The sequence below is a fragment of the Budorcas taxicolor genome, chromosome 19 (genome assembly GCF_023091745.1).
Source record: "Budorcas taxicolor isolate Tak-1 chromosome 19, Takin1.1, whole genome shotgun sequence".
Taxonomy (NCBI): domain Eukaryota; kingdom Metazoa; phylum Chordata; class Mammalia; order Artiodactyla; family Bovidae; genus Budorcas; species Budorcas taxicolor.
The window spans coordinates 8,104,209-8,117,190 of record NC_068928.1 but is presented as its reverse complement, the minus strand read 5'-3'; the positions used below and the strand labels follow the sequence as shown (position 1 = coordinate 8,117,190).

Genomic DNA, 12,982 nt, shown 5'->3' with positions numbered 1-12,982 from the left:
AATGAAGGACATCGGAAAGACAGAACGAGAGGGAAAGACCAGCGCCGGGCATGTGTGGAGATGCGGCAAGTACGAGCCTGCTCAGGATATTCTAACAGCCCATCCCGGCAGCATCAACTTTCCTGACACCCGCAAATTGGCCCATGAGATTCCAAGGCAGGTTACAGCTCGAAAAAGAAACCCCACTTCGTGTTTGCAAACACTACCCCCCAGCCTGGTTTTAAAGGCGGAAACGGTAGCAATGAGGGCCGGCACTCCAGAGCCTTCCATTATGCAAGCTGTGTTTGTCTCATTAAATTATTTCCAATCTCTCTCCCTGGGCAGGGCGGGGCTGGGGGATGGACCCATCCCCCTTGGCACTCGAAATCAGTCCTGAAGAGCAGCGAGAGAACGGACATCAGCAGACTCAGCTATTCTTTATCCCGCCAGAATGAATCAGCCCCCAACTGGCAATGCCAGACAGTGCCGTGGGGAAGGAGCCTTTCATAACCGACCCGAAGGGCAGCTGAGTGCCACTCGGAAAGCAAGGCTGGGTGGGAGGAGGCTGGGTTCTGGGAAGCATGGTCTCCCATCCATGCAGGAACTGATGGACGCCAGAAACAGGAAAAGCTCCCGTTTTGAGGCTCACCAGGAGTCAAAGCCCACCCCCAAAGAGGAGCCCACGGGAGCCCTCTCCCGGAGGTGGGCCCTCTCCCAGGTGGCCATCACTGCGGGCAAGGAACGAAAGCACAGAACTTTCAGGCCGGCCGGTGGGCAGCCGTGCCTTTCTACCACCCAGGGCACGTGTGACAGGTGTCACGGATGAAACCAGTGACGGAGCTTAGGACGGTGTCTTCCAGGACCCTGGGCAGGCAGCCCTCTGCACTCCCGCCCTGCAGCAGGCGGGGGGCACTCGATACAGGCCTGTGCAGAAGCAGCCTGTCGCGCCTGCGGACCCAGGACCAGGCCCACAGCTGCTCAAAGACACAGAGGCAGCGGGCCTGCATGCCCACTCACCTGCCAGCCTTCTGGGACACACGAGCCCGCGGGGGGCGCCGCACGACAGCCAGCAAGGCTCAGTGCCCCTCAAGCCACCCTGTGGGGGCCTGGGGGGGCAACAGTCTCCCGAGGAACGGGTCCCCCTCAGGAAGAACCCACCCTCCAAGGCCGTGCCTCCCCACCAAGCAGAAAGGGGCTGAATGAATCACCCACGGTTATGCACCCTGTCTGTCTGTCTGTCTGACTCTCACGCTCGGTTTCCTGACTCCTCTGGGGCCTCCTGAGTCGCTCCAGGCCCAAACCCCCGGCACAGCCCAGGGGATGATCGCACCGCTGTCTCCTGGACATCCTGACAGGTTCGTGCCCAGCATCTTTCCTGGGTTTCCTCAGGCATTTGACAGGGCAGGAGGGCTCAGCCCCCAGGGAGCCTCCTCTCTCGGTGCGTCCTCCAGAAAGGCCCAGAACGAAGCCCAGTGCCGACACAGAGACCAGCTTCTGCGGGAGCTCCTGCCCTGTGACTCCCAGCTCACAGTCCCTTCCCTGGCCGGCACTGACCCCGTCAGCTCCCGGCCCAGGCCCCACACGACCAGCCAAGGCTGGCGAAACCGCACTCAAAGTCCGCTCTGTCTGTTCCTGCCGGCGCATGGGGCTCCGTGCCCACCACAAGCCAGGCTCTTCCATCTCGGCTCCTGCCGAATCCCATTCACATCTCGACAGCCAAGTCCAAGGACAAGGCTCTCGAGGAGACGGTTGTGGCAAAGGCAGGGGCCACAGCAGCCATTTTGAAGGACAGAGGAGGCTGCCCCAACCCCATATGCCACTTACCTTGCCAAACTGCTCGAAATACTGCTTCACGTCTTCCACCACCGTGTTTGCAGACAGTCCTCCTACAAAGATTTTCTTTGTTCTTGTGACCATCTGCAAGAAACAACAAGAGGAAGACAGGGGTTAACTTGGTTATCCGAAGCCACGCTCACTGAGCTGTTGAACAAGCCTCTCTACATACTTCTCCAGAGAGGAAGGCGATGTGAGGACTATCTCAGCCGCTCAGAGCAGGCCCTTCAGACGTCTCAGGATGCCAGAGACAGTCACGAGGAATACCTTAGGCCTTCAGGCCGCAACCTGAAAGCGGGCGTTTCATGCAGATGGAGAGTGGACTTCAAAGCCTCACTGGCCATAACACACAGCTTCATTGTGATGTGAAGTCACACGTCAGAGCTATTTTAAACCGAAGAGACGCGAACAAAGGAGAACTATGTGCACAAAGACATGCTGCCCAGAAAGTACCCACAGAATGTGTCAATAAGAAACTCACACGTAATTCACAACTCTGCAGACTGCCTGCACGGAGCCATTCTGGGTGCTGGCTTGTGTCTGCCAGCAGGACAGGCACTGGAAGGGTCAGCCCCCTGTGCCCGCCCCCAGGGCTCCTGTCCCTCGGGGTTTCTCACCATTCCCCTTGACGTGTCCTACACTCAGTCAAGCCCAGCTTGTCCCCAGGCCTCCCCACCTCTGTTCACACAGGTTCTCCTTGGGAGACCTCTCCACGCCTGTACCTCCCATTCCAAGCTGACTACCCCCCAAGATGCAACGCTCTTCTCCAAAATGCCAAACACCTATGTGGCTGCCCCACCCAGAAGCTGCATCTCTTGCTTCTGAGCCCCCTAATGCCGTGCCCCTCTGCCTCTCACACACTCGCGACTTTCCACTTGGTGCTAAAGTGGTGATAACCCTGCCCTCCTTACCTCCTCCCCCAGACTGCCTCCTGACTCCTCTCAGGATGCCCTGCAGTGCAAACACAGGGCCAGGCACACAGAAGCCCACACCCGAAGTCTGGTGGATACAAAAACAAATGAACTTCTGAAATGGTCCCCCTTCAAAATCCCACCAGTCCCAAAGCAAAAGGAGGCGGAAGTTCAGTGATGTCAGCTCTTCAGAGTGGGACCAAGAACCTCACATGGAAGAGTGAAGACCAGCAAAAGGAATTTTATTCTGAAAACTAAGTTAGGCTACGTGGGTTTGCGGGTTGCTTTGTTTGTTTGGTTTCCCTTTAACATCAAATTAAAAAATGTAAAACTCAGTGGACACAGGATCTCCACAGCCTAGTCACACACAATGAAAACACAACATCTTAACTCAATGGGTAGACTCTTGTCATAATACACACACACACACATCAAATCATCACATTGGAGGGCTTCCCTGGGGGCTCAGTGGTAAAGAATCCGCCTGCCAATGCAGGAGACACAGGTTCAATCCCTGATCCAGGAAGATCCCACACGCTGCAGAGCAACTAAGCCCATGCGCCGTAACGATTGATCCTGCGCTCTAGAGCCCGGGGCTTGCAACTTCTGCGGCCCGAGAGTCCTGGAGGTGTGCTCTCCAACAAGAGAAGCCTCCACAGTGAGAAGCCCGAGCGCCACAGCTCCACGGGAGCCCCTGCTCTCTGCAACTAGAGAGACGCCTGCGCAACAACGGAGACCCAGCACAGCCAAACATTAAACAAACAAATAAAAGCATTTTTTTTAAATCGTCACATTGTGCACTTTAAGTAACTCCCCATTTTATTTCTCAATTATACTTCCATCAAGCTGGGGGGAGAAATGTTTGATGAGAACATACAAAGAAAACCAAGATTGAAATCCAAAACCAAATCGATGAGAGGAATCGGAGAACATTAAAAGAAAACCCACCCACCACGTCACTCACGTGTATGAAAAGTCAGTGCAGGACCCCCGAGTCTGGGGGGGCGCGGCTGCCTGGACCACTTATTACCTAGCCTCCGGATACATCTGCGGAGACAAGGAGCCAACAACCCCAACCAACAGTCGAGACTCAGCAGAGCGACGCCCGAGGGCACAGCCGTCAAGACACACCGTGCTAAGGAGTGTGAAAGGCGTTGGGGACCTGGCTTCCGTGTCCCAGTCTGAGTGGGACCACGGACAGCACCCCCCGGGCTGGGTTCTGGGCAATGCACGGCGGTCCTCTACCAGAGCTCCCAACTAACCCTGAACCCTCCCAGATCTGCGGGCTGGGCAGCCCCGACGGGGAGGCTCCCTAACCCTGGGCCCTCACACTTCAGCTCAGTGGCTCCCAGACGGGACCCAGGCCACCGGAGCCCACAGACCGAGCCCGACCTGGACACCCCCGGAGCAGACGTCCTCCACTGTCTCGGGGACGCATGGCCTGACGACTCTCGTATGTCTCACTGCTGGGGACCACCAGGCAGTGGTCAGCACGTGTGTTTAAAATCATCCTTTACTATTTTTTTTATCTTTTTCAGATGAACGAGAGATTAGATGAGATACTGTACATGAGGACATTCTATGAAGATCCCACCGGTGTCCACACCACTGAGCTCCTCTGGCTAACAGGCAGGCACCTTATCGAGCTCCTTGTTCCTTTTCTTCCTTGTCTCCCTGCTTATCCATCAGTCCCTCTGGGGGGTCACCTTCACAGTAAAGCTCCACCAGGCCTTCACCTCATTTAAATCTCTCCCTACACTCACTAATCGCCAAATTCTACTAACCTAACTTTCCTAATGCATTTGTTCAACAGATAATACTACGAGCAAGGTGCTGGAACTTACATTCTAATAAAAATATGGAGTTTAATCCACTTTAAAATGGAGATTTAGTAATTAGCCTACCACACAAGATTCCTGTTAAATGAAATAACATATGCCAAAGTGTCCACTGGGACACCTCAGAGATGCTAAATACATGGTCACTGGTTACTGTACTTGAATCCAAAGTCAGTTACTAAATCCATCCTTCAAGCTCAGAACAAACGTGCAGTAAAAAGAAATCCTTTATCCAACACTTTGATAAATCAACCCTTGTTGCCCCATTCTCTTCCACTATCATTTCAAAAGTGCTTTCCAGCATCTCCACGTGGTTTCAGATTGGCAAAGACGCCCAACAGTTTCCTTTTATATTTTTCATTCCTTTTTTTTTTAAGCTCCAGCAAAGCAATTAAATATCTATAAAGTAACACTAATGTGATCTACAAACATGCATTCGTGGAGTTCTCAACTTAAAGCGACTCTGGAGAGACATTTCGTAAAACGAAACCCGTGGTCTCATTCAGACATGGTGTAGAGCCAGGTGGGTGTAGACAGCTGGCCCTATTTCTATTCCAGTCGTTCACACGGACGCAGAGATTTACACGACCAACATGTGTTCATTCTAAATAACAGAAGTCAACAGCACGTTCATTCCCCAGTAGCTGGTGAGACAAGAAGGTCCCCTCCAACACCCTCTACAGTTGCCCTACGGCCATAAACCTGCCAGGGCAGAGCCCTATACACTGGGGAAGACACCCAGTTATAAATCTACACGGTCCCAAAACAGTCTTTAAAATACTTTATTTTTAAAACAAGGATGAGAAATTCCAGGCCCCAGACAATGCGCCAAAGTGTTCAAGTGACTAAAACATCCTCTCCAGGAACCAGTTCAGCTGCGGAGATGGGTCCCACTCAACAAACACTGAAAGGAGACAGATTTAATCAAAACCTTCCGAACATGAAGAGGCCAGTGGGAAGATGGGCAACGCTTGGTCAGCTGCTCGCCGATGTCAAGGCTTCAGGAGAAGGGAGCGTGGCGGTGGTAGGGAGCTCCGCAGCTGACCCATCCCACCAGGGGCGCTGCGGGAAACGGGAGTGCTTCATTTTGTCAGTTTGGGGGCATCACTGCCACACGGGCTGCTCGCTGCTCCACGATCTGCACTCTGGAGAGGGACGCAGAGGGCAGCGGAGGATGCTGGGATCACACGCTCTCCCGTTTCCCTCCCACCTCCATGACTGCTGAGGACAGCAGGAAGAGGGCAGGGTGGAGATGTGGCATCCAGCGTCTCCGGGCACTCTTAAAGAATGAAGGTCCTCAAATCCCCATCAGTACTGTCCAGGTTTCACGTCTATATATGTGTGTTCTTGCATGCGTGTGTGTGTGTGTGTGTGTGTGTGAGTGTACATGCCTTGGCGGGGTACCTCTCTATTCCCCATCCTTGAGTCTTGGCTTCTATTTACCCCAGGAACCACGCAGCACCCCCAGATCTTTAACCCTCTTCTGACTTTGGAAACAGTGAGCAGGCCTGGTGACTCGCTGGCCCCCGACTCTCTAGTCCTTGGTATTATAAAAAGTCCTCTCTGCAAAAGGGAGCCCTCTTACACTGTTGGTGGGAATGCAAACTAGTACAGCCACTATGGAGAACAGTGTGGGGATTCCTTAAAAAACTGGAAACAGAACTGCCTTATGACCCAGCAATCCCACTGCTGGGCATACACACTGAGGAAACCAAAACTGAAAGAGACACATGTACCCCAATGTTCATCGCAGCACTGTTTATAATAGCCAGGACATGGAAGCGACCTAGATGTCCATCAGCAGATGAATGGATAAGAAAGCTGTGGTACATATACACAATGGAGTATTACTCAGCCATTCAAAAGAATACATTTGAATCAGTTCTGATGAGGTGGATGAAACTGGAGCCTATGATACAGAGTGAAGTAAGCCAGAAAGAAAAAACACCAATACAGTATACTAACGCATATATATGAAATTTAGAAAGATGGTAATGATGACCCTGTATGCGAGACAGCAAAAGAGACACAGATGTATAGAACAGTCTTTTGGACTCTGTGGGAGAGGGAGAGGGTGGGATGATTTGGGAGAATAGCATTGAAACACGTATAATATCACATGTGAAATAGATCGCCAGTCCAGGTTCGATGCATGAGACAGGGTGCTCAGGGCTGGTGCACTGGGACAACCCTGAGGGATGGGATGGGGAGGGAGGCGAGAGGGGGGGTTCAGGATGGGGAACACGTGTACACCCGTGGCTGATTCATGTCAATGCATGGCAAAAAACACTACAATACTGTAAACTAATTAGCCTCCAATTAAAATAAATCCATTAGAAAAGTCCTCTGCGCAGAGGAGGGACCCACCGTGCTTCCTCCCTGTGCCTGGCGCTTCGGGCACTTGTTTTCCGACCCATAGCCTTCACACTGACACACACAGCGCACCCTGATGGCAAGAGCCACCCATCTGCACAAGACAGAGCTCAGCCTGGAACCCTCCAGGAGACGCATCTGAAACATCCTTGCCTTGGCACTTTTGGCAGAAGGGCTGAGGGAAACGCTTCGGGCATGTGAATGCTTTTCACTCTCGGAGACATGAGATATCCACCCAGAGCGAGAGCCCTGCAGCCTTGGGGACAGCCCCTCCCCCAACAGATGCCTCCTTTTACGGTCCAGGGCCACGTTCTGGGAAGTGTGTGCGCGTGCGTGTGTGTGTGTCTGTGTGTGTGTGTGTGTAGCACAGAAAGGGGGTTGGGAGGGCTCAGGCTCTCACAAATCACTGCTGCAAAGTTTTGCATCAAGACCCATAATTTAACTAAACACCACTGCTCTCCACGCACCTCTTGGCTCAACAAAGAAAACCTGAGCATCCATTCCAGTTTGGAAAATTGCTGTTTACACATACGAACTGGCCAAAGCCAGCTGCTAACTAGGGCTGCAAAGGACACTCCACCTTCCTGCCTCTAACCAGAGAGCTGACTTTTTTTTTAAGTTTCAAAAACTCTTTTGAAATATGTGTTTCCATCTGAAATGGTCACTCGGAGTGGAGCCACTGGTTGTATTTTTATAAAATCTAATAAAGCAGGTATGTGTGTGCATGTGTGTGTGTGTGTACTCAGAGCAGAGGGTGGGGCTGTTAGAATCTTTTTCCGATGAGATTGAAGGGGAAATTTAACTCCACCAGCACTGGCCCAAGATTAACTGTCACCCAAGAAAACAACAAAACAACAACAAACAACAAATCCTTTTATTAGGATTTGTGATCCTAATAAAAGCATGGAAAGGCAGAAAATAGCTCAGGAGAGTTTGAAACTGGTGCAAAAGAGGCCCAGGAAATTAAGTCAGCTCTTGGCATAACCATGTTCCTAAAAAGAGTTCAGATTCCCCTTGGTGAAAAATACGAGACATCTCCACTTCCCAAGCACAGGGCCCCTCTGCAGACGTTCTCCTGTCTGCGAGGGAACCCCAAGCTTGAAGGAGAGCCCCCAGAGGACACTAGAATGCTCACAGTGGGTGGGCATTCGCAAATCCGACTGCCCATTGTCCCCATTATGCAGATGAAAAAATCAAGTCCCAGCAAGGTGACTCATGTGCTAGTTAAAGGCAAGGCAGAGTGACAAGAGAGAACTGTATGCTGGCAGAGACCGTGCGATCTCATATGGGATTCTAAATTTGGTGAGTACCTTGTTCTTCAGAACCTGGGTAAGACTGTATGGTATCATCAACTCTGCATTTGAGAACTAAGCCTGACCTTCTATGGTAAAGAAGCTCCAGGAGGGCTGACTGAGGTCACAGCAGTCCCATGCCCCATGGCCCCATCCTCCAGAGTGTTTCTTCCTAGAGACCTGCCCTCTAAAATTCCCAGGTTCTCTCAGTATTTCCTTCCATTCTTCCCTTCTCCCTGTCAACGACCACTCTCGCCACCACTAACAGCCCCACACCCACCATCATCACCATGACTTCTGAATCCAAAGGCAAAACTCATTTAACACACAAATTCAGAACACAAGTCAGGAACTTAATCTTCTCCAGAAATTTCTAGACTCATGTGGAAAAGAGACTACATTGGTTTGCAGGTCCATCGAAATTCATGTCCGCCTAGAACCTCAGAATGTATTCTTATCTAGAAACAGGGTCTTGCAGCTGGCAAAATTCGTGAAGGATCTTGAGATGAAAGCACCTGGGTGTGGCTGCTGTTGTCGTTCACTCGTTAAGTCATGTCCAGCTCTTTGCAATCCACGGACTGCAGCACAGCAGGCTTTCCTGGCCTTTGCTATCTCCTTCCTGGAGTTTGCTCATATTCATGTTCACTGAGTCAATGATGCCACTCAATCATCTCATCCTCTGTCTTCCCCTTCTCCTCTTGCCCTCAATCTTTCCTAGCATCAGGGTCTTTTCCAATGAGTTGGCTCTTCGCATCAGGTGGCCAAAGAATAGTCCTTCCAATGAATATTCAATATTCATGAATATTCAAGACTGATGTCCTTTAGGATGGACTGGTTTGATCTCCTTGCTGTCTAAGGGACTCTCAAGAGTCTTCTCCAGCTTCACATTTCAAAAGCATCAATTCTTTGGCGCTCAGCCTTCTTTATGGTCCAACTCTCACATCGGTATATGACTACTAGAAAAACCATAGCTTTGACAAGATGGACCTTTGTCCTATAGGATGGGCCCTAATCCAATGTGGAGTCTTGATTAGAGGAGGAGAAGGGTCTCACACACACACACACGGGTACACACACACAAACCAGAAGATGGTCGTGTGATGACGGAGGCGGAGATGGGAAACGTGTTCACCAGCCAAGGAACGCTGGCGGCTCTGAGAAGCTACGAGAGAGGTAACAGAAACCCTTGGAAGGGGCTCTGCCAACACCTCCACCTCCATCTAGACTCCTGAGCCGTGAAGGAGCCATCTGCTGCTTCCATCAGCCAGAGTGTGGCAGCCCCAGGAACCAACGAGGAAAGTGCCTTGGGGGAGGCCCCAGGGCCCTGTGACCTCGGCCCCCCTCTCCTCGGTGACAGCGGACTGTGGCCCACAAGGACGCCTCCACCATGACGTGGTGGGCGGGAGGAAGCTACAGCCCGCGTGTGACCATCCGAACCCGCCTCCCGAGGAAGACGGGCCACACCCATCACTTGCACACCCGCTATGGCGGGGATCAAGGCTCTGCCGCAAAGCATGAGGCGAGGTGGTGAGGGGGTCAGAGAAGCAGAGCCAGCCTGAGGAGAACGACCCACCGGCTGCAAGCGCCTCTCACAGCACGCCGAGGCCCAGGGCTGCCGCGGGGGCAGGACCCATCCTGGCAAAAGGCACCCTGCCCCAAGTGAAGGCCTGCTGCCTGCGCCTCCTTCAAGCTCAAGCGGTGGCTTAGCTCCTCCACAGTATGTGGGATCATAGTTCCCCAACCAGGGATTGAACCCACGTCCCCTGCAATGAAAGGCAGATTCTCAACCACTGGACAACCGGGGAAGTCTCTCCTACACTTCTGCTAGTGAGTTCCCAGCAGAAAGAACCGGGGGAAGGGGGATGGGGGGGCGGGCATGAGGAGCAAGTCTGACTTGGCCCTTTTCAATTCTGAAGCCAAGATGCGGGACCAGCAGGCCAGACGCTGCTGGTGGGCACATCACATGGTGCATTCTCTTAGGGAAACAGTCTGGCTAATCGTGGAGTCATCATAGGTTTCAACAATTCCACTCTTACCATACACCAAGAGAGATTAAATGTATGTCCATCCAAAACCTTCCACACAAAACGTTCAGAGCAGCAGTCTGCTTTTCGTTCGTTCATCAAAAAGCCCAACAACCCGAATGCCCATTGATGGATGGACGGATAGACGGATGGATAAAGTAAATGTGTTCTGTCTACATAATGGAGTACTGTGCGTGCGTTGTGTGGGAAATCACTTGGGTCACATCCGACTCTTTGCGACCCCATGGACTGTAGCCCGCCAGGCTCCTCTGTCCATGGGATTCTCCAGGCAAGAACACTGGAGTAGGTTGTCATTTCCTCCTCTAGGGGACCTTCCCAACCCAGGGATCAAGCCCACGTCTCCTGCAGCTCCTGCACTGCTGGCAAGATTCTTCTACCGCTGAGCCACCTGGAAAGCCCAGTGGAATATTATGTGGTCACAAAAAGGAATGGAGCACTGCCATACGCTCCAACGTGGATGAGCTCTGAAAATGCTGCACCGGCCACAAAAGACCACACACTGTGCAGCTCCACTCATACGGAACTTTGATGAGGAAGCCCAGAGAGACAGCATCTAGACGAGGGATTGTTCAGACCTGGGGCCGAGTCAGGAGGTGATGGCTGAAGACTACGCGACTCCTTTGTGAGGTGGTGAAAATGCTCTGAACCTGACCACCGTGATGTGTGCACGTACTGGTGAATAAATCAAAAACCACTGGCCTCTACATTTCAAATGGGTAAATTATCTGGATTGTGAATTGTATCTCACTAAAGCTGTTTGGGGATTTTTTTTTTTTTTAAACAACAGGTCAAAAAAGATCCCTAAGTCAAGAATCTGAATGCAAACAGGACTTAAAATAAACCCAAGTGTCCAAGAAAGCATGTTTCCCACTTGTTTCATCCACCCAAGTGTCCAAGAAAGCATGTTTCCCACTTGTTTCATCCACCAGCTAATTCTGGGTACCTTGAATCACCCACCCTGACCACTGGACAAAGGGTGTAACAATATGTGGTGCTGTCAACTGCAGAAATTAATCTAACATCAGAGGAAACTAATCACATTCATAGCCCCAAATGTTCCTCAGAGCACTCTCTCTCCATCGATAGCTATTAGCCAGACAGCATTAGGGTTCAGGCTACAATTTGGCATGTACTCTAAGTAACTTTGAAAGTGGAAGGGAAAAAATAGCCTTCGTCTATATGGGGCTAGAATATAATTCACACACAATTAGGCGGCATAGCCAGGTTACAACCTTACCTCTGATTAAAACAACGGTAACTCACCTAAAAGAGCGTGATCTTGTAATGAAATGACGAGCTGCCTGCTTCAGCAGGGAGTTGACTCCCCAGTCCTCTCGGAGACCTCGCCCGGCTCCCTCCCAGGCTAATTTAAAAAATACTACTTCCTCTTACCCTTAGGGGAACAGCTGCAGCCAGAGAGGGTGACCTGTCCACAGATTGGTATCAGACAGTAATATCCTAGCCAGTGGCACTCAGACGGGGGGCTGGGGGGTAACAGAGAAAGGTACAGAGATGGAGTGCTGCCTTGGAAAGCACAGGAAATTAAGGTTCATGACCCAGGCGTCATCTGATGCTGAATGAACGAGGTGGCCGGTTGGCCATCACACCCTCATCCCAGGTACCGAGCTGCTCTGTATCCACAGGTGGTGCCGCCACCCTTCTCAGAGCCCCTGGCTCCCAGCACTGGCTACAGAGTGGGGGACTCAGTACACAGAAGACCCCAGAGACTCTCTCCAGGGTTCAAACGATTACCAACACACAGAGGCAATTCAAACCCATCCTCTTTAACAGCAATGGTATTAATCAAAATTAAGCAAGCGCCCTCTGCGACTGCTGAATTTTCCGAGGAAGACGTGCATTTCTGCATACCGAAGAGGTGCCTCCAAAGCCCCAGTGCAGGGCCAAGCAGCCAAAGTAGATTCTGAATAAACCTCAGAAAGAGGAGGGACAGGGTGGCGAGCTGGGAGGAGATCAGCCCCTTCCACCTGTGTCTGTCCCTCCAGCCGTGGAAACCCAATCCACCCACCCAGGGCGGAACCCTCCTGAAGACACAGAGGGAGACTCGCAGCGAGGGGTCTCGGCTGAAGTGTGGGTCCACGGTAATCCCGCCGACAGAGATGATAAAGGAAGCAATCAGACATTCTTCTCTCTGCCCCCAGGTTTCTCACTTTCAACCACATCTGTGTACACTGAACATACTGAGTAACTCCCCCGGGTTAGTCAGATGCAAGAGGTCAAGCCCCTTTACGGCACTGGGAGTCATCTTTGCCTTCTGAAAAATGGGCCTAAGACCCTGACCTGAACAACACAACTGAGACGGCAAATGTGAAATCCTTAACTCCAAGAACGCAGCCCTTAGGAAGCTCCCGTACCTCCAACCAAGCCCCCAAGGCCAGCCCAACCTCGCGCCCACGCTGCCAACACAAACCTTGCTCAGAGCTTCGGCCCTGGCTCCAGCTTCCCCAGCGCCGACTTGGGAGGAAAGAGGTGGCTGAGCCCCTGCACAAAGCCACGGTCACTGTTAACTGAAACCAGCCCATCTGCAGTCCTCTGGAGTGATGAACGCACAGCTACGGTGACGAGTTCAGACCATCCCTTCCTACTTACCAAATCACTCTTCCTTAAACGTTGCAGGTCACTTGGGTAGCAACTACCAGAGAGTTGGGTTCTACTCAGAGGTTAAGCATTTCACAGATCAAAACTACAATGAG

At 51.8% G+C, this 12,982-nt stretch overlaps 1 protein-coding gene across 4 annotated transcripts in view; it reads right to left on the bottom strand.

Annotated features, from left to right (window-relative positions):
- MSI2 (musashi RNA binding protein 2) overlaps positions 1-12,982 on the bottom strand; it is a 409,668-nt gene that overhangs the window by 258,490 nt on the left and 138,196 nt on the right. For all 4 annotated transcript variants that reach the window (XM_052657188.1, XM_052657186.1, XM_052657187.1 and 1 more), the window contains exon 6: positions 1,804-1,896. In XM_052657188.1, coding sequence (XP_052513148.1) covers positions 1,804-1,896 — 93 coding nt within the window. The remainder of the gene's footprint in view (positions 1-1,803; positions 1,897-12,982) is intronic.